We start from the raw sequence: 24,556 nt of genomic DNA on the forward strand, positions 1-24,556 counted from the left end.
ATAAATATCCAAAACGTATGAAATTGTCACGTGATTTGTGCGTAGGTGAACTACCCTTTCCAAACGGTACAAAGATCTTGGGCTGAAGGAGAGGAAAATATCCTCCTTCGACAAGAGGAAATCTGGAGCGGCACCACAACACCAACCACGGATACTTCAATGACGGTTTCCCCTTTCAAAGAGTGCAATCCGTGGAAGGAAAGTTGTTGAGATGAAATCAGTGTTGGAGGCCCAGTAATTTTTCACAAAACCTGCTGCTCAAAACAAGTCTGCGACTGAGGCGTTGTTTCATGTAAGTCCCCTATGGCTAAACACAAGAAGCCCTTTACAGATGGCGATTTATTCAAGGAAGCAATGGCCATTACAGCAGAGATTGTTTACACACATTTCCATCTTGGAGAAAATGTCACAGGCCATCAGAGATAAAGATGCTTGTGGCAACAACAGAGTTCAGTCGGCGTTTTGGTGAGTTAGACATCATGGAAGATAATCCTGCTTTTGCCATTGATATAAATAAGGTTTGCAGTGGTTTTTGTGTGTGCCTACTATGAACAAAATTTTTACCTCATAAAAACATGCCTTTATTTTTTTGTGTTGGAAATTAAACTAATGTAAGCGTTGTGGGTGTAGTAGAGGGTATTCTGAAATAAGATGCAGACACTGGAGGACAGAGTTTGACGTTCAAATCCTAGCGTCACAGCAATGTCACACATTATTGCAATGTGCACTCAGAAGAGAATACAAATACACGAGATGCAGACTCACTTCTGTGGTGGGAAATCAATGAGCCAACATTTCTCTCTGAGCAATGTTTCTATTTATTATTAGATTGTTGCTTTTGTTTACTTATTTGTTCGAATGACCTACTTACTTACTGACTTTATATTCGATTGTTGTTGTTGTGTTGTTTACATTGTTATAGTTATGTTATGTTATAGAAGGGGGATTACTTAATTTTGACACTGCTAAACGCAGTGGAGAGAGACACCCCTAATTAGAACTATTAAGATTTAAGTGCTAACTACAGAAGCAGTGTCTCATATTTGCCAGGAGGCGGCAGTATAGTCTATTGATCCTGCTGTCAACCAGAGCTGACATTGTTTTCAATAACACAGACAGAGTACCAAAAATGAAAAATATCAATTATCTGACCTACAATCTGGGGCCAGTGGTCTGGAGCTTCATTTCATTTCAATGCACTGGTCATTTTCTTAGCAAAAGGACAAAATGTTGTTCTTATTTTTTGCTCTTGAAATGGAAAACAACTCATTGTTGGATGCAGATGTGGTTCTCATTTGCTAAGCCCCCACCACCACCACCACCACCACCAGTATAAATTTTTAACTATAGGTACTAATCAGTTGTGTCATGGCATGTTTTTTTCCGCGCTTGCTTCACTTTCATTCCCTTCAGACATCCTCTCCTCCTGAATGTTTTCAATAGTAAATCCTCCATAGGCCGGTTGCTTCTCTTTGTCCTCTTCAGCCATTCCCTCCATCCAGTTTTCCCAGTCTTGGCTAGCTTTACTGTGACTTTGTAGAGTCATTAACTGGTGTGCCTGCCTGGCACTGCAGTCAGGCAGAGGTACCTTGTAGGTGGTGTGGAACCGACGCAGGTCCACTCTGAATGAGCCCTTCTCCAGCGTCATGCACGGCTCAAAGCGAGCGCCCCACTCAATCTCTGTTTCAATATAAGATGTTTTGGCTTGGCACATCATCCCTGTGGTAAAAAAAAAAAAAAAAAAAAATGGGATGGAAGCAAGAAACTGCACACACCCTTTGAATGTCTGGCTGTACTCCACCCATCATTGCAACTCAGTAGACGTGGGAACTCTTTTCCACTCTTCTTCTTCTCTTGAGCTTCTTTTTCAAATATTATACCTTTATTTGAGAAATTGGTATGCCAATAGTACACATCTCTGATAAAAAAGTAAAATTAAGTGCATCTCTACGATTACATGCTTATTTCAATCAATGTAATGGAAATCAGGGGTCATTCAAAGCCCAGATTTGTTTTTCATTTTTAAAAAAAAGGCAGGTCAAAAAAAAAAAAAAAAAAAAAAGCAGTCACGTCTTCACAACACATGTTGTGGAAAAGATTGCAGTGGTTACAAAACCATCCCTCCACAGGAGTGGTCACTCAACAAAGTTCACTCCAAAGCAAAACGGATATAGTCAGGTCACACATGAAGCCAGGGTAACTTATAAGAAACTAATGATCTCTCTCACATTGGCTGATGTTCATGTTCATTAATCCCCCATCTGGAGAACATTGAACAACCATGATGTGCCTGGCAGAGTGGCAAAAACAAAGCCACTGCTTTCTTAGAAGAATATTTCTGCCTGTCTGAAGTTTGCTGAATCTCATGTGGACAAGCCAGAGGAGTGCTGCGAAAATGTTTTATGGACCGTCTGGCACTGTTTAACATTCTAAAGAAGTATATGGGAGGACACAAAAGGAATGCTTTGGAAAGTGCAGACTAAATCTCAATATAAAAGGACCTAATGCAAACAGTGAGGAAACCCACTGTTGATATTGCTCCACAAAGGCGTCACACCACATCCTGGAGTATTATTTCTGGAATAAACAAATGCTGAGAGCAGCATAGCTGCTTGGTTAGCACTGATGCCTTCCAGCAAGAATTGTATCCCTGTGTGAGTTTTCTCCAGATACTCTGGTTTCCTCCCACCTCCAAAGACATGCTCCTTAGGCTAACTGGTGACTAAAGCTGGATTTCCATACACGGCCTACATCTAAAGCACTCCGCAACGAATCGCATTTTTTTAACTACCTTTTCCATTGCTTACGAGTGTACATTTGTACATTACAATGTACATTGAACATTTTTGCACAAAAATATAAAAGGTGTGTTTCACACAAAAAAAACAACATAGCAACGCTGTATTTACGGTAAAGGGGCATAATCACCCCAGCTATTACTGGTTGGTCTAATCATTTGGCTGTAGCACATCTGGCAAAAATATGAACTAGCTTCAGCTTGCCTGACAGCCATATTTTTAGACATATTTTTGTCCTTACAATAGGTTAAGGATAAACTGTGGATAGAGGCAGAAATCAGCACTTTAAATAATTTAATAGCACTTTTCAGTACTGAAAATAAACTTGAAACGTTTTCCTTTGATCATGTCTACACTCTGGCATGACATTATGACATCATTTGGTTACCAAATGAAATGAGTAATGAAATTATTTACTTTGCGGAGGTTTTTTATTAGTTTGGGGCACACCTGTGAAAACTGTTCTCATGAGGATACTATTTCCATGGAACAGTACAGAAAACTTTTTATGCTTCTCCCTTTCTCCTTGATGCCCTTCCTTGGGGTATGTTGAACAGAAAACGAGTTGTTCACATGGCCTAAAATGTGTTTAGAAGGAAAAGGGAAAAGCATTTGATGAAAAAACTTGGTCATGGGCCTGGTGAAATGCAGAATGTTTTGGTACGCAGCTCAGGAAACATGCACAGAGAGAGGAGAAAACTTGTGTTAACGGTACAGTTTGTTTGGAGTGAGATTTTAAGTGAGGCAACATGAATATATCTCAGAAATATTTCCAGAGTTGCAGTTGAGAAATAAAAAAGTGTAGTGATAATCTGATATATATTTTGCTTTGATAACTGTATTACATCACAGGGAAAATTACTTTTTTATCAGTGCTGTTAACACTTGTTACTTCTAATCTCTCACTGCTTCTCTTGCATCACACAAGGACAGTTGCAGTGTGCATTTACTGTCATCGAAGACTGGACTAAACAGTGAGTTAAATCTGGATGTTTTGTTTTAATCAATGAAAAGGACTTTGGATCGCTCTCTCGCATGCATTCCGCATGAGAGATATTCCGCAGAGGCAACAACAAGCTTTCGGAGTTAGAGCCAGCAAATGAAGAAACGTAGAGATGGTAACCGATGAATATTACTCATTTTCCTTAGTGTTGCAAAAAAAAAAAAAAAAAAAAAAAATGTAGGAGGAAGTAGTAACTTAACAGTCTTCTTAACAGTGATTACTCACCTGTGGCCTCAACGATGCCTTCCAAGATTACGATGATCTCGAACTGTTGCCGCCTAAGCTGCTCTGAGCCCAGATCCCAAAGTGGACTATTGGAGTCTATATTATGCTGAATAACTTGAGGTTCCACGAGGAAGAGTCGGTCGGATCCAGTTTCATAACCAAGGTCTATCTCAGTCTGCTCAAGTGGCAAGAACTCGCCCTCTGCTGTTTGTCTTGACTTGATTAATTTTGCACGGACCTTTGCGTCCACCATGTGGCTTTCTCTCAGGTCTCCTAAACGGAACATCAAACACAGCTGATCATCCCGGTTCGATATGACACATGTGCGACTGAAAAGAAGCGTCTCCGCCCTCTTCTTTGGACGGGATATTTTAACAAACATGCAGCCCACCATGAGAGCATCTATCATAGACCCAACGATACACTGCATCATGACCAACAGCACACCCTCGTGGCATGTGGGAGAAACCGTGCGAGATCCGTAACCAATTGTGCGCTGTGTCTCTACCGAGAAGAGCAGAGCTGAAATGAAGTCGTCTACGCCCAAGTAGCAGGGGCTATGGTCGAGAGGTCTCTCTGGTCCTAGGTCACCTCGGAAAGTGGCACTGAAGAAGAAGAGCCCAGCAAACAAGAACCATGTGGTGATATAGCACATCATAAAAACAAATAGGAACCAGCGGTACTGGAGATCTACAAAAGAGGTAAAGATATCAGATAGGAAACGCCCCCTCTCAGAAATGTGACACAAGTTAACGCGACATTTTCCATCTTTAGAGACATAGCGGAGTTGTTGTCTAGTTTCTGGCGGAAGTGTGGGCGTTTGGTTACTTTCGCTCTCCAGGAGTTTGCTGCGGGCCTTTGCAAGCTTCTCCAGCTCTCTGGCAGGGCTGGATATGCTGCTTCGTGCTGGTGAGATTGGAATGTTGTGGAGAGGGCTGCTGTTAATGATACAGAGCGGACTGGGGCTCCCCATGTTGGGCACGCTGAGAGCGTGGCGAGGGCTGCGTGTCACATTGTTGGTGTCTCTCAGTGAGCAGCGACGCAAGTGAGGTATATCTGTTGTACTTTTGTGGTGCCGTTTGGCTGTTGCAAGGTCAGATAAAATCCCTGTAGCGATGTTCGGTAGAGGAAGGCATTTGTCTGTGTCTGTCTGAAAAAAGGGAAAAATCACATTGGTATTTCCGCCTTTCCTCCTCCCACAGCTTTGCTTATTCCTAAAGGTTATGTGAGGACATCAGACTTCCTCAGTTTTTATATTCTTATCCTCCTTTCACATGATTGCACTTTCCAGAATCATAAAACTAATGTACTTCATCTAGTAGTGTCAAAGAAACATCTCAAACCACAATTTTTTTTTGTGTCAAGCGCCTAGTGTCTGGCCTCAATCAAACCTTGGGATTCAAGCCACAGAAAACTCCCTATGCGGACTCACTATCTGGAGCACAGACCATGGTGAAAGATTTCTTTGTCCTCGCATTTTGCATTGGTAAAGACAACCTTCGACAAATTAATTGTGCTGTATTCACAATTGTTCGTTTGCAGTTAGCAAAAGAAAATAATGCAGCTCAATGACTTACATTTATTGAAAAGCTCTCACACTGAATTTTCTCTCCTGAAGGCGTGGAATGGACAATCATGATGGATTTTGGTTGACAAGGCATGGACGTTCGTCGTCCTCCTGTCTTGTCCTGGGTGGAACCGGGAGGCCCCATGTTCCTTGTAAATCCAGGGCACCTTGTAGTCTCTATTTGCACCCAGATACACTACAGAAATGCAAAGGCAATAAGCACTAGAGAGTGTACATGGTTCTGACTTTGAGTTGCGGTTCTTTCAGTCATGACCTGAGGAAATTGAGAGGAGATCGTGAGGCAGGATTCGCATATGGGAACAATCATCATGTAATTACATTCCGGGTCCACTTCTGAGGTCGTTTAGAAAAAATAGTTTCTCACTGCACTATAAATGTCACTCTCTTGTTGAACCTTTCTTTTCTGTTTACTCTGTTTTGCCATAGTTTACATTTTTAAGTGTGACATCAACTGACCTGTAAGTGGTGCAGTCGTCCTATCGCAGACCAAACACTGGGTATTTCCTTACATAGAGATCTTTGTTTCACTACTGCAGCAGTGAGTAACCAATACTAATGCAAAAGATTAGATCGAAAGGATATCCTCTACAGATGGAGCTAAGCTCCAGTATAATGCTGTCTCAGCTGTCCTTCCAAAGCATCCGGAGACGACTCAGCTGGTCATCTACAGGACAACATGCTCAAGGTAAGGTAAGGCTAAACCTATTAACTTGCACATGGGAATCAACACCCTTGTCGCAACTTTGTAGCTACTGTGAATATATGGGAATATATTTATTGGAAGGAAACAAACGTTTGGAAATGCACCAGCAAATGTAATAAGTTATTTTATTGACTTATTAACTGATTTTATTAAAATCTATTTATGCATTATCATTCAAAACACTCTTCAACACTCCTGATGGTGGTGGCACAAAGTCTACAAATGACATGAGGGTAGTCTTGATTTTAAGAAAGCCTGCCTTACAAAAGGTAGTATGAATATAAATGGATTATAAATGAAGTGTGCAGTTATAGTTGCAGGCATGGGTCAGAGCTATAGAATAAAACAGAGTTATGACACTTCCATTGACTCCCGTTGAACAAACAAGGGACGGAGCTCCGTTGATCTCAATTGCTTGTCAAGAACAATTACTGGTAAGTTGATGAAGTTGATGGCATTTTAAAACTTTTGTTGTCAGGTGACATTATGTAAAGTTGTTTTGATTGTTAGGTTTTAAAACATCACCAAAATACTACCACTACTGCTAATACTAAAATGCTACAGCTATTATTGCTACTATTACTTAAATGCTAGCTGTTCTACTTCTGCTATAACTACTACTACAGTAATAATAACTTATAATAAGGTTTTGTATGCTGTTGTGCCTGCTGTAAATCGAATTTGAATATCCTTTTTAATGGTGTCATTGCCCCACCGAATCACCCCTTTTTTCTTTTGGCTGAGTGCATGAATCTGGTCCTGATTGAAAATTGAAGTAAACATTTGTTGAAGGTTGTTGTTTCTCCTCCTAAGTGCCAATTGATTCTTTTTTGTCGTGCTAGAGCCCTGTCTGCTTTTATCCTCAGATTTCTTTCCTTTTTTAATTCTCTCAGCAGGTCCTCCACACTGGCCCTGTCATGACTGGTTCCTGGCAGGCTGGTTCCTGTCCCTGTTAATGTGGCCACTTCAACACCAGCCCTGGACTGACTGGCTCCTGGCTGTCTGCTGACCTCTGCTTCATTGTCACCTGGTACATCCCTCTCACTCTACTCTAACTGCACCTCAGTTTCTCCCTCATTATCTGTAATAACAACGTATTCTTGGTGTTATATGTATTTATGCCACCTACACTACATCCCTAGAAGAAATGAACCTGACAAGTGTGTTAACAATAGCTAACAATAGTGTTTGAAATACATGAAATGGGAAAAACTGTGGAAACTGTTTGAAAATGTATCCTAAAACCTCTGTAGCCATTACTTACTTCACAAAGTTTTCTGTTGTTGTTGTCACCTTTAACCGGAAAGTTTTGCCCGCTGACCATCGACCAACCACCTTTTCCGGTTGTCAGTGTCCTTGGGGAAGCCATACATCTGGACTACTTTCTCGGATCGATTGCTGCATCCAAAGGCTGCACAGCCAACCATGGTAAAACCACTAACCATAGCTGTCTTGAACTTGGTCTGTTTAGCTAGTAGTCTATCTCCCCCTACTGATATGAAGTGAACGAACTGTATCGAATCACTTTATGAACTGATGCATTCCAGTCTCAGTTCAGTTGAACGGAACTCAGCCACGAGGGTCCACCGGGTCCGTCTGCGTTGCGTACTGGAAGCGTTGTGTCATTGTGAGCAATACGCGCCCATTAAAGTCAATGTATCAACCTCCCCCTGCTCCGTAGTGCTCCGTTTCAGAAGCGTCCCAGAAGCGTCCCAGAATCGTCCCAGAAGCACCTTGACGCTCGGCCACACGATGAGACACCTATTCTCTATTTGACGCTCGATGCGTCAAGCTGGACAGAGAGCGGATTGTTCGGACAGGAATTCAGACAGAAATTGCAGAGCGAATCTGGTCGTTTTTCAAAAAAACACCACGAACAGACTCCGGGTCGTATTTCCTGGCCCTAGATCAACATTACGCTATCATTCAATCGCAGTTCTACTTTTGACGGAGCCATTGCTAAACCGTGCCAAGCTCAAAAGAGCAGATTGCATCAGGACAGGAAATCCGACACAGAATATGGCCGGCTCGCAAGCCAGCGCTACGCTGCTGTTCCACGCTCGTGTTGCGCCCGGTGAGTGTTGACGCTGAGTGGAGGCCGGACCAAATACGCGACGCTTGCGCAGCGCGACGCAGACGGACCTGGTGGATTTTCGGGGTGACTCGCGACTCTTCGTGAATTTTCGGCCAATGATGCAGTTAGCCGGCAGATAGCGCAGGGGGACGGTGCGTGTTTGTGGTGTGAAGGCTTCACTAGAATCACTCCAAATCATTCCTTTGTTTGACATTTGTTGTGTTTGTTTAGAAAGTTATTTAGATATTTGTTTTTATATTTTTAAGCTATTTATTTATTTATTTATTTTGTTGCATGTTTAAGCCTATTTAAGTTTATGTTGTCCTCTTATATTTTTAATGCAGGTTCCATATCTTTAATTTTTTATGGCATTTTCTTGTAATTGATATATTTGTTTTTTGCACTAAACTGAACAAGGCCTATTTTTATTTTTGACTGTTAAAATGTGTTAATATGTTAAAATATACAATACTGTTTGTTTATCATTTTGCTTTATATTTATTTCCCACTTTCATAATTTTTTGCATTGATTTCAGTGGAATAAAGCATGGACAGTCACAAAGGCTATACTTTGTTTATTTGAAAGGCTGTAAACGCATCTCTTAGTGTTGGGTCTTAAGCCTATGTTGCAGCAAATGGAGGAATATAGTCAGTGATCGAGGAGAGTGATCCGGTCAGTGAATGCTACGGATCTACTGATTTGCGTTGCGTCACTGACTCGAGTCAGTTCGCGAACGGATCACTTACTGATTCGTTCGAACGACGAATCATTTTAATGAACTGATTCGAGTGATTCGGTACAGTAAAAAGAACGATGGTTCCCATCACTAACAGCTTGCGGTTTCTTTGGAACTATTGAGGCTTACGTGAACTACGTGACAGCCCTAGCGGCGACAACAAAGAGTGTGGCCACTCTGTTTCACTCTATAACTCTGGCATGGGTTAAATAAAAGACGCTGTTATTTGGAAGGTTAAGGAAACGCACTTTTGTTGTTGTTTTCATTATCTATACACAACTACTCCCGTTTTCATCCAAGACTGGAACATCCGCACATTCATCCACAGTCATTGGGTGTGAATGAGGGTGACTGTGCCGGTGTTCCCATGATTTTTTACTCATCGCTGCAGTGGGGTTTTCTGAGAGCTGTCACAAACGTCTCTGATAAAAGATGTGATTCATCGTTGTGTTCCAATTTCCTCTCAATGTAGTTTGTAGAAATAAATACCATATTCGGCAACAATACATGTCTGCGAAGTCCTAAACGTTAAATGGCTTTTTATTCTTCTCATAACTGAAGAGTAACTCCGGCAATTGTAGAAGCAAATAAGAAAAATACAATAATTGGAAGAAGAAGAAGAAAAAGAAATTAATTTAAAATAAATTTGTCAAGACATTGTGTTGCCGCACGCATCTCAGTAGTTGACATATATTTTATTTGCTTCTTTCGGATGAACACAACATTTAGTCGTTGACCAAGACATGCCGAAAGTTAACTGGTCTACACTGATCCGTGTGTAGAAGGAGGTGGCGCCAGAAGGTTATAGGAGCTGGAGTACAACTATTGTGCGGAGTTTTTTGAGGATGGTGCACTCTGACAGTTGCTCAGATCCACTAACCCACTGGGACGGGAGAAAATGTATATCTTGCCGTCGAGAGCGAGGTAGGTCAAATATTATATTATATTATATTATATTATATTATATTATATTATATTATATTATATTATATTATATTATATTATAACCATACAGGCCACTATGTTACGACTAACTGCGGGTATGATGACGATGGTGGAAGGCACGAGCCTGCTTTACAACCATGCGAGCCCGACACATTCAACGACGATGACAGAAGCGCGCACTGTCGGCCGTGTGCGTCCTGTCCTCCTGGGCAATATACTACCAGAAAATGCAACACAACTACTGACACTATTTGCAGCGACGCAAGGTGAGAGAGACGCATTTCAGTCTCGGGAACACACATCTTGCTCGATTTGTCCGTCGTTTTTCATTCGAGCAAACCTTTTCACCAGACCAGTCACCATCGGAACTAGCGGCGTGTTTAGTAATAGTTTGCGTTTTGTCTGATCAAGTGCCAAGGAATCATTTTCTTAATTATTATTATTTTATTTTTTTCTACGTTTCCATAGAACCACGACGATCACAGTCCCTGTCACGGTGAGTGGGCGACTTGGTTGAGCTCATCCTGTACATGGTGCAGTCTGAACGTACTCAAACGATTTTATCGCATCCCTGTTCGCAGGAACCAGCGACCTCATCTGAAGCAACGCACGTTTTCAGCATCGCATCAACGGTACTTTGCAACAGTCTGGTTTGTGTGGTGATGGCAGGAAACGATTTGATCTTATTTTAGAAAAGAGGAGGAAACCAACCTGAAACCCCCTTAATGTCAGGGTTTGAGTAAATGGTACTGGTTAACTAGCAGACAGTGTAGTTGTGTTGCTGTGAAAGGAGAACAAGTTAATTAGGAGATTGTTTAGATCATAGGTGTCAAACATAAATCAGTGTGCCGGAAATGGCCCACCAGAGGGCCTAATCTGGCGTGCAACATGAATTTGCTAAGTGGTAAATTTCTTTCTTTTTTGAAGGTTAGTTTATTAAATGTAAACATCCTGATAATTTACATGTTCTTGGGGGTTCTTGGGCTGAATGTGGCTTGTGAAGTTGGACACATTGCTGTTTAGTCCTGAGTCTTAGTGATGTGTTCTGTCCATTTCTCGTGGGGAAAGAGTGGACAAATTAGGACCAGCAGTTCATTGAACAATTGCAGTGTTCTGTGTAATTTTTACAAATTGATGCTGCGGGCCAAATTAGATCCTCTGGTGGGTCACTTTCGGGCCGTATGTTTGACACGTGTTCCATCTTTTCTTTTTTTTAATATATTTTTTGTGACATTGTAGCCTTTATGATTCAAACTGGGCCGCCTGCATTGGGCTATAGCCAGTCAAAATACAAATCCTGTTTTCTTTGTTAGGTTGAGTGAGAATATGATTTTCCATACCCCACCCACAAAAAAATAGCTTTCGTTTTAACAGGACTGACAGTTTAAGAAAATGTGCTCATCCTGTTGTCTTTTCAGGCCCAGACGTACTTCAGTACATCAGTATCAGTCAAAGCAGCTTCAGAACTACCCAGTGCAGCAGTATGTAAGTTAAACACGCACTTGAACGCACAACAATTAGGACTTCGATTTCTTCTTGACCTTAATTGGATTTTTTTTTGTTATCTTCACAGGGGCAGCACCCTTAACCACTGCAGTCTTCTTCGTGCTTATCTCCTTATTCGCTTACATAGTGGTGGTGAAACGGAAAAGAGGCATGTGAATACTAGGGAATAGTTCACAAGCTTACAAAATGTCCTCTGTGTCTGACTAAGGCACTGGCAGTGTCTTTGTTTGGGGAGGAAACATAATGAATCTGGCTTGGCATTTTAGACAACAATATGCTAAGTGCAAACATGTCTTCCATCTGCTTTTAATACAGGCCATTACAACTCGTCCTATACCAATCCAAGCTTCTCCTCCCTCTCTACTTCACCAGGTAACAGTGATCTGGAGGATGTTCTTGGTGAGTTTTCATGTCCTCAGTAATGATTAGGATCATTTGTCTGTTGTTTCGTTTTTCATTCTAATCTGCCCTCCCCAATAGATGCCAAAATCCTCGCAGCACCTTTACACACAGTGCTGGACAATCTGGATGTTTTGGAAGAGCTGGTGATTTTGCTGGATCCAGAGTGCGTTGGAACGAAGAACACCAAACACCTTGCTTCACGCTGCTCCTTCCCCTCCAGCTGGATTACTTACACCTACTCCATGAAGGAGAGTAAGAGTCCCCTGAGAGCTGTGCTGGAAGGGGTCACCAGCAAACACCCAGACTGGACCGTGGGGCATCTGGCAAAGCATCTGCAACAGATGGATCGTAATGACGCCGTCGCCGTTCTTTCCAAACTCAGCCTGAATGTGGTGGAAGTGTAGTGTTTTGCGCCAGGAAACTTGTGTTTATGCAGACAATAGCTGACTAATGTTGCTGTTTTTTTTTCTCTCTATATTTTTAGACATGCAGACAAATCGTCTTAGTATTCTCACCTTCAAAGGTCAAACTGTGTTCCAGGAAACAGAACTGATGTACTGATTCAGTTGATTGCAGTTCATTGCCCAGTCGTTTCCTTTAGTTAATTCTTTGTGGGCTCACATAATTGTGTGGTCTTTGTCTCTTTCCAAGTACTGACTAGATTGTTTCCAGATTACCTGAGATTCTGACCAATTCCTTTGTTGTGGTTGTGTCATACTTTTGTCCATGCACTAATTGTAGGTGCCTTAATTCCTGCCACTTCTTGGGTGGCAACCCGTGCCCTGTGGCGGGTCGCCTACAGTAGCCATGTCCTACAGCCTCGCTTTAAACTAAAGAGTTTTTGTTCCGCCCTGTACATGTCATGCATGAGGTAATTGACACTGAGACAAAGAAATACTTAGGTCAGCTGTGGAGTCCTAAACATGGAGGCCTATGGGAACATGTGGTTTTTGGAGCCTCAAGTGGTCATTGGGGGAACGTCAGCACTTTGGCATGATTATTCTAACTTGGCTCCTGTATCATTCCAGTTGACTTATTTTTTTTCTTTCTGCACAATGAAATAAACAAAGTTTGTTCAAACATCTTAACATCTTTATTAAGCAAATAACATTATAAATAAAAAAAGTGCATAGAAAAATTAACAGGTTTAGAAATATGTATACAAATATTTACAAACTTAGGGTTTATTTGTACATGGTAACAAAGACGTAAATTTAAACACATAAATTTTCATTTTTATGTCTTTTACACTTTAAAATAACCCTATATATATTTATATATATATATATATGTGTGTGTATATATAACATACAGCTTTCTCAACAGATTCTGGGAGAGATGGTCACGATAACTTCGGGTTTTTACTAGTGCTTTGCATCCTTCATTACACACACACACGCACGCACACGCACACACACATACACCAGGATATTAAAACCAAGCTATTCTTAAATCATCATCCTCTCTTTTTGCATCAGTATTCCCAAACATCTGTCTAAACAGCTGAGGTAGAATCCTTGCAAGGAGTTGGGAGTGACTCTGCTCTTGTTGCCAGCTAGGTGATTGACACAAGCTAATCTGGGCTCCATCCCAGTGATTGGACATGCAAGAGGGAAAAGCGGGATTAAGATAACGACAAAATACGATGTAAATATGCCCTACTAAGCTTAAAGAACAACAGGCGAAAGAAAAGATGATCATGGGCTTGAGTAGGCAAACAGTGCTCACTTTACTCCTGTGGCTGATTCTAAGACCGTCAGAAATCTATCGTAACGAAAAGCTAAATAATAATAAAAAACAAAAACAAAAAAAAAAAACATCTCTTTAAAAATACCTGCTTTAGACCTATTTCTGTCATGAAGGCTTAAATGCAAGACACGACTGCCTCGAACGAGAAAAGAATTCAAGTAAATTAGTGAAACAAAGGACATGACTTGTAAACAAAATAAAAGTGAAAAAAAAAAAAATAATATGTAATTACAAATGGGGGAAATCTCCTCATACGCTAGACCGCCACCAGTTATACACAGCACAACCTCTTACTATTAAAAATAGAAATCAAAACATGAATAAATATAACTACTGATTGGAACAGTGTGTGGATTCAATTAGCTTCATCAATGACGGCACTGAACATCAACTCACAACGACATTAAACATTATTTTAAAGGTGCTGAATGCTTTCCGTCAGCTCCACGTCCGGACAAACCGTTTTCTGCAACACCCAGAAAGTCTGTGCACCACAAGCCAGGTGCAGGCAGCCGGAGCTGAATGTACACACTCAGTAGCAATGCTTTATATACCAGTGCTCTCCCTGATTACGAGAAACTGTAGCAGGTTTCACAAAGATAATTTGTATGTTTGTTTTTTTTTTTGTCTGTTTGTTTTTTTTTTTTACACGGTTATTTATGTGCAACTGCAGGGCAGCGAAGTCTTATTGCAATAGGTAATGAAAATCTGCCATGAGAGTAATAAAATATACATTTAAAAAAAAAAAAAAAAACTGATATTCACCACAAATCTTCACTTTTGGCTTGGGTAGTGTTTGCTACATACACTGTACATCAAAAACGAAAACATGCCTTCAAGACACGCTTCTATTTTTACAACTATGACACTATGTGACTCACAGGAACTATCGATCCATTTTAAACTTGACACAGGAAGAGAGTAGGTGATCAACAGCAGACCTATGACATTAAATATGAAACATAAAAGCCACTTAATATTCCGACGTTGTCAAAGAGTACTGCTTCGAGTGCATAAATTTAAGGTACATGTTCTCAGCAGGGTGAATAAACAGCTGAACGATTCCTGATTCGCGAGACATTTTAGTCAAAACAAAGTCAAAGCTTTCAAAGCTTAGCACCATGGCTGTTCTGTTATCCACAACAAGGAAGTCCAAAAAGAAAAAAGAAAAGAAAAAAAAAATTGAAAAAGTGATAAGAGTTGCACGCAAGATAAAACACACAAATAAATGTTAAGGGGTGAATGTATGGCTCAAGGACTGACTTCACCACAGCACAGATGGGGTTACAATGTTCCCGTCACTAGAGGATGGAGCGATCATGATTACAAGTGTACTACAGAGACATACCCCCCCCTCCCAGAAACACATAATAAAACATATAAGGAATCTCTCAAAGTTTAGCTATAGGTTTTCAGCAATGACTCAAACAGGTAAGGCTTGATGTGTGTTTCAGAAATTCCGTTGGCGTCATCCAAATAGATCCAGGAACTCGCCCTCTTGAACATTCGGTTGAATGGGCCCTGTTGTCGTGAGCACCAAAACCACTTCCTCAGCGAAGACTGCTGTGGTGACATTGCTGCGCCAGGTGTACTTCTGAACTAAGCAAGCCGAAGTAAATAGCGGACATATATGAGGCGAGAAACTTTCCAATGGTTTTTCTGTGCTGGTTCTCCTCCAAAAAAAATGTCCAAATATCACTTCTTCCAGTCTATTGTTTCTGGCCAGTCTCATAGTGGCTAATTCCCCCTGCAGCCTCCCCCAGCCCAATCCAGTGCCACCTTAAATTAAGGCTTACTAGTAAACAGGATCCTCTGCTTTTCATCTCAGTTGAGGAAGCGACGGCATCGGCGGGCCCCACAGTTACAGTTGAGTTTGTTGCTGGCGTCTTCGATGGGGAACTTGTAATCGTAGGTGAGCTCCTCCCCCCTGTAGATCTTTCTCAGAGCAAAGATGACAATATGCTTCCGACCTTCCACGTTGATCACCCGGGAGTAGCAGTTAGGCTCACAGGAGTGGTTGATGAACCTCGCCGCGTTGCCGTGCATAGTTGCATCCACCACGTCGAAGTCATCGATGCGGAACATGTAGCAGCCGATACCCTGGACAGAGAAAAATTAAATCGATTGGTGCGTTGCGTACACTTTTACTTGAACCGTGTTTGCGTTTGGGAGGCTAGCAAACCTTGCTGTCGTAGTACTTCTCCCTTTTGTCTGTGAGCACTGATCGAATGACGATGCCCGCGTATTCGATAACCATCTCTCCCGCCTCGATGTTCCTCTTGCAGAAAAGGCCACGTCCGTGGATAGCAGACCTAAAAACCCACGCACAAAGAGAAGTGGTTAAGTTAGTCCCATAACCAAAAACTCCAGATGTCAATGACCTTCTGAACACGAACCGCTCACACGCTTGTTTCAAACTGGTTGTCGAGTGCTGTTCACTCTTGCGTCACCATCGAGACAAGACCTGTGTTGCATGACTGTTCAGCAATAACGTGACTACTTCAGTCAGCAGTACTGGGCCAGATAGGCAAAAGCTGCACTGTCTCTGCTTTCTCAACAGTAAGCAGTAAAAAAAATCCCATTTCTTGCAATCTTCCTTTGTACTCTTGTCAGCTTAGGTCATTCCTTATGACTAAGTATCACACTGAGGTGGGATGACTACAGGAAAGAGAGTTGCTGTTTTTTTCAGGCCATGGTAGATACATTACACTGTTGCCTTAGGTAGTGCTGCTCTGAACCTTTCCAGAGAATCACCCGGAGCAGAAGTATACAAGTACACCTTAGTGTTTAGGATGCGGTTTACAAACAATTCTTATTCTTTTAAGTATCAAAAAAAGGTATATAGAATGACAAAACTTTGAAAACGGTTAAAAAAAAATGCACCCATCATCAAATTAGTGTTCAATCAGTAAATGTTGGCATGCTAACACACTAACCTAATCTTTGATGAAAATAGCCAACGATGGCTTAACATCAGTATGTTAAAATGACTAAGCACAGTCGGACACACGGCTGCTAGCGTGACTATAGTTTTTTGCTTGAGTATGTATTATTTCGACTGCGAGGTCCTAACGTCTTGCAACACCTCAACACACTAGCGTCAAAGCCGGAAATGTGGCGACACCCACGTACTTATATTAGGTGTCAACACTTCTGCGCCAAATGTCTCATCATGACTTTTGTAACGTCCGGTTCCAAAGGTTATGATTCGACTGTGCGATCATTTCGGAGGATGCAGTTTGTGGATAAAACACTGAATTAAACACAAAACTGTTCTTGGTATTTAGACAAAAACTGACTAAAACATCCATAAAGATGAGTTAAGATAAAACCATATAACTTCTCATTTGAACAGATGCACCTTAGATGTTTTGATCTGTTACTGGCAACAAGAATTTAAATGTCATGTTTCCTCTAAAAATGACGTTTAAGTTATTTTTGATTTGGTCTGATACAGTTGTTCCATGATACTGCAGCTGCTGCTGCGCTGGAAATTTACTATAAATAATAGCACTGAATGGAAAAAATCCGATACGGACTACTGGTGATTCTTACACAACTTAACAACTTAACATTTTCACGGCTCACGCAGAATTCTGATTATTTCATAAACTGACCTGTACACTCCTACCGCCTCCTTGGATGTCCTTTCCAGATGTCTGAAGCGCATGGCCATGGGCAGTTCCAAACTAGTTGCCCGCCTAAGTGAAAGAACAGAAACTAAATCTTAGAAATGGCACTTTGTAGTAAAAACAAATGGCGTTAACAGCAAACGGAGGGAGTTTTTGATGAGAGAAAGCCTGACCTTGTTGACTTCAACAGCACCTCATCTTCCTCGTCATCATACAGCCCAATGTCAGGGAGCTGTCTGTGCTGAGAGGCCAGGAAGTTGAAGATGTCAAATGTGGACTTCCTGTTAGGACAGAGATAAAGACATCAGGTCTGGATGAGTATTGTCTTCTTCGAATTCACAGTTGCCAGTAAGAGCGGCTAGCAAACATACTGTACCTGATGTAGAGCTCAGACCGGGCGCAGCCACTCGGATTCACAGGCAGATCATCCTCCTGGCTGAACTGCTTGAAGAAACGAAAAGTATGCCGTTGGCAGCGGTGAGCTCCTTCGAGCTGCTCAAGCAAGAACGCCACAGAGTCATGGACCAGACCCACCATGCGGGCTCCAGTGACTCGCTGAAACGTCAACGGCCTCAACCTTGCAATTGCTCGTGCCTCCTGCACCCCGTCTATGACTGCTTTCCAAGCAACTGAAGAGAGAGGTGGAAATTCTGTGTCATGTGGACGATTCTCATACGAAGGAACTTTTTTTTCTCCTACACTTTCAGGCTTCTGAAGGGAAATCTACCCTTACCCTCAATGCTGTCTGCTTCTACACTGAAACCATCGTCACTGGTTATCTCAAATTTCAAGTGTGGCTGGTCTCTGTTGGCAGGACATCCCTCGTCTTCATCGGGCGTTGTTGGTTCATCGTCCGAGTTAGGAGCAACACCTAGAAAAACACAAGACCCACCTTTCACACTATTCCTAAACGTCATGACCGCAACGTTGGCAATCTCAAAGAGCTCAGAAGCACAGAGCTGGGAATTAGTTAACGTCAGAGATTGTTGGACTCAAATCATTTCAAGTATCAGAAGCGATTAAAGTATGCTGTTTTAACTTAAGATTACCAGAGTATTTCTTCCAGTCGGTCAAGGTGTTGTGTCCCACTGGTTCCCAATGCTGTTTGCCTTGTTCACCCTGAGACATCAAATTCCAAAGCTCCGACCTGGAAAGATTAGAGTACAATAGCTTTTTAAATACATATTGTAAACATCAACGAATTTATTTCACACGTGGAAATATTTGTTTCTCAACTTAATTGATTAATCTATATATGGCGATAGGTGTAAAACAGACAATTATACAACTCTACAGAGGGGCTGATGTAAACAGTCTAAAAAATCCAAAAAATATGTCATTCAATAGATAAATTATGTCAATATGGAAGTTTAGCAGTAATTACTGTGAGAAACACACAACTGACCAATGGTGCAGAAAAGTATTTTGAATATTGGTTATTGTTTCCCCGGCAGAACATCATTACTACTAACAATAGGACGACAGAAGAAGAATTTTCTATAGTTTTTTTTTTTTCTTTAAAGAAGTCACTCAAGGAAGAAGTTGCTGTCTTGGACATTTGATTGCTACAATAATCAGCAGATAACGACAACATGTTTTCTTTATAGTAATAATAATAATTGTTTTCTGTCTTATTTAAGACACTTACCCCGAGCTGTCCGAATCACTTAGGTGTTCCTCCTTTAACTCGTCCAGGTTCAATACTCCTTTTACCGTTGGGGTCTTGATGCGAACTCCTGAGGCCCTGCTGGAGATGCTTGGAAAGGCTGGTTTGCGACACTCCTCCTTCTCACTGATGGGCTCTGGCTGCAGGAAGTCAACTTTAGACTTCTTTGTGACGATGCGGTCTGACAGGGAAGACACTCTTTTCATGCGGACATGGGTGCGAGGGCGGGACGCAGGGGCTGGCGTCAATGCTGGTGATGGAGAGGGAGGCGACACTGGGGCCTCTGGTTCGATTAACAGGCCAGGTGGCAAAACTAGCGAGGAAGGGCTCATTGTCCGAAGTCCACCCCACTTGGGAGTGTAGTTACTTGCCATTGCCTGATTGATAATTGCTTGGGCACTTTCAGCAGGAGTCATGGGATGTTTCTCAGTAGATAGGGCAGGCTGACCCGAGGACTTGGATGTTTTGGACTTTTTGGATCCACCGGACTCTTTCTTCTTCTTTGGTTTTCTCGTGTCTGGGCCAGTTTCCTCTTTTGATGATTTGGGGTTTTTCCTTGATTTTTTGACATTAACCGAAGCCACTGCCCCGTTGCTGTTGTGAGTGAGCAGCTGTGTAACCGTGGTTGCATTCTGAACTGCGGGAGTGACCGATGGAGGAACAGCTGTTGCAATGTTGCCCCCAGGTGGCGGAGCTGTCATATTACCAGCAGCTGCCAGAGTGGCTGAGAGAGCATTGCTCTGCAAAAGGCTGGCAATCTGAGTGACACAGTTATAGGAAGCAGAGTTGGGAGTGGGCAGCTGGAACGTGTTGCTTTCGGGGTTTTTTACAAAGATCTGTCCAAGGCGGTTCACCAGTAGGACGTGTGGTGTAGGATCTACGTTTGGACCTCCAACCTCCTTCACAGTAAGAATGGCATGACCAGGTAATGCCTGGGGCACCACTGGCTGAGGTTCTATAGCTGGTCTGGGTGTGGAGAAGTTGATGGAGATTGTGTGGCCAGATGTAGCTTCCTTCTGCACAGATGAAGAACTGAAACCATTTAAGATAACAGGGGTCGAGGTGGTTTGCACTGGTGCTGAAACGGCCGAACAGTGTGTTGATAGTCCAGTAAGACACGATATCGAAGCTGAAGAAGAAACAATGCTGACGGCTGTGGAACCCAAAGGCTGTGTTTGTGTGGAGTACATAGGTACAGAAATAGTACCACTAGTTGCTGCCGTCCCTAACGTACCTGATAGCACTGGGTCATTTTGAGGGGTTACACTGAGCAGTGGTTGTGTAACATCTCCAACAGGGCTTAGAGTTGTTAGTTTAGTAGACAAAGGCTCCACGGACGGGAAGGTTGATGACTCTTGCGTGGCTGTCACTGGTTGAAGCGTAATACTTGCTAGAGCAGGCTGACTGAACCCCGGCAAACAAGAATACATGTGCAGGGAGTCCAGGCCTTGAGAGGGGTTTTGTACATCTGTAGACGTTAAAGGGGAGGGCTGCAGCAGACCCAGCAAGGAGCCCTGACTGTTGTCAGCACTATCTGCTAATGAGGGCTGCACCGTGTTAGATGTTACGTGGTTCATCGTCAGATTTGAGACCTCAGATGATGACTTAACGTGGCTGCTGTCAGGGTCTGAGGTCGAGGATCCATCGGCTTCTGGCTGCTGGGTGTCAAGTGGCGGGTCTTGTAGCAGAGGAACTAGAGGGCTTGTGTCACATCTCTCAAGAATAAGGGGTGTTTCAGAGGTCTGTCCTAAACTGGAACCCACCAATAACCCCTCTGAACAGGACGGCTCTGGTACCTTTGTGAGCAAGTTGGTGCCATCAACTGGAGAAGAAAGCACCGTCTCCTGATCCACTGAAGTGTCAGTAGCTTTTCCAGCATCTGATATAGAGTTTGTTTGCTTATCAATGGTTGACGGTTTGGGGGCCTGTGCAGCAACTGTGGTTTCGGGGTCAGGGACATTTTTATTATTTAGGTTTTTGGCTTGTATCCGAGTTTGACTGGCACCATCAGTCTTCTGAGCCTCATCGTTGGTTGCTATACTTGCATCACTCTCTGTGCCATCATCAACTCCATCAAGCTGAGCCATAGTTCGGGAGGAAGGGGAGGACGGAGACCTGGAATGATCTTTAGCTCCAGGGCAGCTGACTATTGTCCTTGAAAAGTCAAAATAGTGCTCCATATCATCATCAGAGGACGTGCTTTCCAAGTCATCCCTGGCTGAGGCTGCAGGCCGTGGCAGATTGGCAACAAGGGTCTTCCTCTTGTGTACCTCTTGGGCTCTTCCCCAAAATTCATCCTGATCATCACCTTCCACCACTATCTGACTCCCACAGTTCATTTCCTCCCCTTCATTCAGGAGAGTTTCTTCAATCTCAAGCTCTGTCCGCATTTCTTGCCCCAGGCTTATGCCGGCATCCCTGTGGAACGAACTGTAAGGAAACACTTCTTCATCCTTCTGTTGGTCTAAATCTTCCTGAGGTGAAGTACCATTTGGTGGAGAGACATCTTCAGGCTCCGGTGAAGCTAGGAAGTTGTGCGGCACCTCGACTGAGTCTGGCTGGCTCAGGTCAAATGACAATCGAGTTCTGGGCAAATTTTGTATGGATGAAGGAAATGGCAGATTCACAGGATTCTCTTGCCAGGGAGACTGAGGGAAGAACGATGAGGCACAGTGGGTTCCCGTATTCCCAGGGCATCGGACTGAGGAAGCACTTCTACCTCCAACTGGGCGGGATGACGGAGAATTTATCAGGTCTGTTGCACCAAGTGGAAACACTGGGGAGGTAGGAAGGGAGGATTTTCCAGCACGGAGGGTAATCGGTGCCGTCAGAGGTGCCAGAGGAGGGGGGGACATGTGACTGCGCAGTCCTGTTGTCTGTGAGTGTGGGCTGTGGCGGCGAACTCTACGGGTCTCTTCCAGATCACTTACAGTCAGTATGTGATGGGGTTTCACCTGGATTACGCCTATGACGAAACATTAATCAGCAACTAGTGCAAACGTGTGCTTTTCAATGGATTTGCATTTAGTTTGTTAGTGCATTGAAATAATTAGTTACAAAAAATGTCGTGGTTTATGTTACCTGGAGATGGCAGAGGGCGGGACATTCCTCCAGCTGGTCTCCTGGGTTGGGGATAGGGGGGGACCTTTGGCCTTGCGCTGTGATCTGACTTCGGGGGTGGACCTGGAACGAAGGTTTCTTCAGTAGGGGGTTGGGTTTCCATCATGTCAGCCTCCGGGGCTTCACATTCTGAAGATTCATACAAATGTTTTATTACAATATAATGTCCTGATTTGTTAATGGAGCGTAAATAACAATCTGAGGTAGTGTTGTTTTTCTGTGAGTACAAGACGCACCAGGTAACGGACATGGGCTGTGAGCAATGGTATGGTTGTCCCCTTGGTCAGGCATCTCCTCAACAGGCTTCTCTGGGACAATGGGCCGGACCTCCCGGATTGTACATGTGTATTTGCACCGTCGCAATGGGTTAACGGTACTCCAGTACCAACGAGAACACCTTAGGAAAGAAAAGCAATTTTTGTTCTCAGTGCCCTTTCCATGTTCAATAAATGATTTACTTAAAGAGTTAAAAATGTAATTACTTACTGAAATCCCACAGGAAACAGCTTTCCTTTGCTAGCTGAAAGTTCTGTCAACACACCCAGCTTGTCAATCTGTAAGGAACCTGTGTAGTGACAAAGTGGATGTCAATTATTAGTTTAACAGAAACACATCCTAGTTTATGTATAGTAATGAGATAGATATGCAACCAAGAAAAAATAATAAAACGGACATACCAATCATCACATTGATCAGTTCTGGTTCCAGCCCAGTCAAGAACTTTCTGCGGAGGCTGATGCCCTCAAAATCCACATATACCCTGCGGTTTACTTCAAATTCTTGACCAGTTATCATCTGTTAAGCAAAGGAAACAAAGAAAAAGTTTTGTTTCGATTCACTTCATAAACCTTTTAACGGTTACAGCATTTGGTAAGAGACATTTCAGAAGAGCAAAATTTACCCTGCCACTGATGAGATGCTGGTGTTTGTAGCAATAGACTTTTTTATCGTCCTGGAACACACACTGGCGTGATCGAGCACACATGAAGTGGTAGTTGCTTTGACATGATGTCAGGCAGCAGCCCACTGTGGCACCCGTCTGGTTGCAGCGCTCACATCGCTAATGAGATTGGGAAGAGAAAAATGTAAAGTTTGAGTTAAATGTAACGAAGCTTATTATGTATTTGGAAAAAGAGTCAGACTGATCACTCAAATGTCAATATCAGTATATTAGTACTAACATACATAGCTAAGATTTCTAAACTAAGCAACATTTCATCAGATTGTTTAACAACTAACCATCAAGCGGCCTCTAGTGACAGCACTGTGCACATGTAGCAGAGAGCCATTGTCCTCTTCAAACACCTCCGCAGACCACAGACAGCAGTTGACGTGTGCCCATTCATTCTGACCCAAGTACAGTAACCTGCCTGCTTCCTGTGGAACAACACACACACAAAACAAATGTAATATAAGCCGTATGGTGCAGTATTTACAAGCAGTGAACCGAGTTCACAATATTAGAAGAGTAAAAATTTCTTTTTCATGTTTACTGGTTTACTTACATTCGGTTTGAGGTCTCCATATTTTTGGCACAGAGAGCACTGTCTCTCATCATCTTTAGACCATCCAGTGTCCAGATCAGCTTTCGAAAGCCGCCCCCTTTTCCCTATGTGAATTTAGAAACGTGAAAACTCGCAATCCGAAACACTACACACGATCAAAAAAATATATTGTGAATAACCTTATAATGATCGTTACCTTTGAATCTGACAGCCCTGCTAGTTTTGAAGTGGTTCCGGCTCATTGGTTCCCCGGACATCGGAGAAACCGCCTCTTCCTCTTTTATATCCAGGCTCTGTCCATTCTCCTCCTGCAGGAGCCTCAGTGGAGCCCTGGACGAGAGCTCCTCTCTCTCCTGCCACTGGGCGTAAACATGCTCTACTGTAGGAGGACGAACAGCATTGGACAACATCCCCCTGAAGAAGAAGAATGACAACGCTTAACACATGAACACAACAGTGCACTCATATATGTACACAAGCAGGTGCACAGTACAACAAATACATATATACATGTACATATGATGGAATATTTCATTACTTACGGGGGTAAGTCTTTGGTACACAGGTTCCACACCTTTGGATCTTGGCTGTTGAACCAATTGAAAACCTCCTCAAGGAGCTAAAGAGAAAAGGTTTTTCAGTCAATTATAAATGCCAACATCTGCATTACTAAGACAACTGCACAGCTTCATTTCACAACTTTTCACACTCCGTATGAAAATGTTCAGAGACAATTCTGAGTAACTTCCATGCAAACCCCTTCCCACCCTTCACTCATACTGCACCTTTAGGTAGTAAGAGCGGGCCAGGGCAGTGGGTCTGCGCTCCTCTGGAAGATCCTCCTCGAGCTCAAGCCTCTTTCGCACCACCTGAACCACATCCTCATGGAACATTTTCTGAAAA

General features: G+C 42.7%; 3 protein-coding genes across 6 annotated transcripts in view; 1 reads left to right on the top strand and 2 right to left on the bottom strand.

Moving 5' to 3' along the window:
• LOC125015744 (G protein-activated inward rectifier potassium channel 3-like) lies at positions 1–7,718 on the bottom strand. 2 transcript variants are annotated; one of them, XM_047597680.1, is made up of 4 exons: positions 7,582–7,718; positions 5,604–5,867; positions 4,027–5,176; positions 1–1,719 (listed from the first exon to the last, which is right to left on the bottom strand). In XM_047597680.1, exons 2-4 carry the CDS (start codon positions 5,736–5,738, stop codon positions 1,367–1,369), a joined length of 1,638 nt encoding a protein of 545 aa, XP_047453636.1. In that variant the 5' UTR covers positions 5,739–5,867; positions 7,582–7,718; the 3' UTR covers positions 1–1,366. The 2 variants fall into 2 exon arrangements, with proteins under 2 accessions (XP_047453636.1, XP_047453635.1); XM_047597679.1 differs by lacking the exon at positions 7,582–7,718 and having other exon boundaries at positions 5,604–6,282.
• Positions 7,641–13,063, top strand: igflr1 (IGF-like family receptor 1). 2 transcript variants are annotated; one of them, XM_047597683.1, is made up of 9 exons: positions 7,641–7,745; positions 9,911–10,052; positions 10,144–10,339; positions 10,542–10,569; positions 10,655–10,705; positions 11,492–11,558; positions 11,647–11,727; positions 11,895–11,978; positions 12,060–13,063. In XM_047597683.1, the coding sequence occupies exons 1-9, from the start codon at positions 7,743–7,745 to the stop codon at positions 12,383–12,385; spliced, it is 978 nt and encodes a 325-aa protein (XP_047453639.1). In that variant the 5' UTR covers positions 7,641–7,742; the 3' UTR covers positions 12,386–13,063. The 2 variants fall into 2 exon arrangements, with proteins under 2 accessions (XP_047453639.1, XP_047453640.1); XM_047597684.1 differs by having other exon boundaries at positions 11,952–11,978.
• Positions 13,052–24,556, bottom strand: part of kmt2bb (lysine (K)-specific methyltransferase 2Bb) — a 23,523-nt gene continuing 12,018 nt past the window's right edge. For both annotated transcript variants that reach the window (XM_047597676.1, XM_047597674.1), the window contains exons 19-36: positions 24,439–24,549; positions 24,196–24,272; positions 23,850–24,067; positions 23,654–23,757; positions 23,388–23,525; positions 23,050–23,208; positions 22,826–22,943; positions 22,635–22,713; positions 22,385–22,545; positions 22,110–22,277; positions 19,011–21,993; positions 18,412–18,509; positions 18,096–18,233; positions 17,739–17,991; positions 17,536–17,643; positions 17,348–17,431; positions 15,913–16,042; positions 13,052–15,830 (exon numbers count right to left, since the gene is read on the bottom strand). In XM_047597676.1, the coding sequence (XP_047453632.1) occupies positions 15,555–15,830; positions 15,913–16,042; positions 17,348–17,431; positions 17,536–17,643; positions 17,739–17,991; positions 18,096–18,233; positions 18,412–18,509; positions 19,011–21,993; positions 22,110–22,277; positions 22,385–22,545; positions 22,635–22,713; positions 22,826–22,943; positions 23,050–23,208; positions 23,388–23,525; positions 23,654–23,757; positions 23,850–24,067; positions 24,196–24,272; positions 24,439–24,549 (5,403 nt within the window). In that variant the 3' untranslated portion in view covers positions 13,052–15,554. The remainder of the gene's footprint in view (positions 15,831–15,912; positions 16,043–17,347; positions 17,432–17,535; positions 17,644–17,738; positions 17,992–18,095; positions 18,234–18,411; positions 18,510–19,010; positions 21,994–22,109; positions 22,278–22,384; positions 22,546–22,634; positions 22,714–22,825; positions 22,944–23,049; positions 23,209–23,387; positions 23,526–23,653; positions 23,758–23,849; positions 24,068–24,195; positions 24,273–24,438; positions 24,550–24,556) is intronic.

Source organism: Mugil cephalus, chromosome 11 (genome assembly GCF_022458985.1).
Source record: "Mugil cephalus isolate CIBA_MC_2020 chromosome 11, CIBA_Mcephalus_1.1, whole genome shotgun sequence".
Lineage (NCBI taxonomy): Eukaryota > Metazoa > Chordata > Actinopteri > Mugiliformes > Mugilidae > Mugil > Mugil cephalus.

What these genes read in the sequence shown, in the direction of transcription:
- LOC125015744 (XM_047597680.1), bottom strand. Translation starts at nt 5,738, where the DNA reads ATGGGGCCTCCCGGTTCCACCCAGGACAAGACAGGAGGACGACGAACG. An exon ending in GTGAGAGCTTTTCAATAAAT is followed by an intron (nt 5,177 to 5,603) that starts GTAAGTCATTGA and finishes CCCTTTTTTCAG; the next exon opens with ACAGACACAGACAAATGCCT. An exon ending in AGGCATCGTTGAGGCCACAG is followed by an intron (nt 1,720 to 4,026) that starts GTGAGTAATCAC and finishes TTTTTACCACAG; the next exon opens with GGATGATGTGCCAAGCCAAA.
- igflr1 (XM_047597683.1), top strand. An exon ending in CGATCACAGTCCCTGTCACG is followed by an intron (nt 10,570 to 10,654) that starts GTGAGTGGGCGA and finishes CCCTGTTCGCAG; the next exon opens with GAACCAGCGACCTCATCTGA. An exon ending in ACTACCCAGTGCAGCAGTAT is followed by an intron (nt 11,559 to 11,646) that starts GTAAGTTAAACA and finishes TTATCTTCACAG; the next exon opens with GGGCAGCACCCTTAACCACT.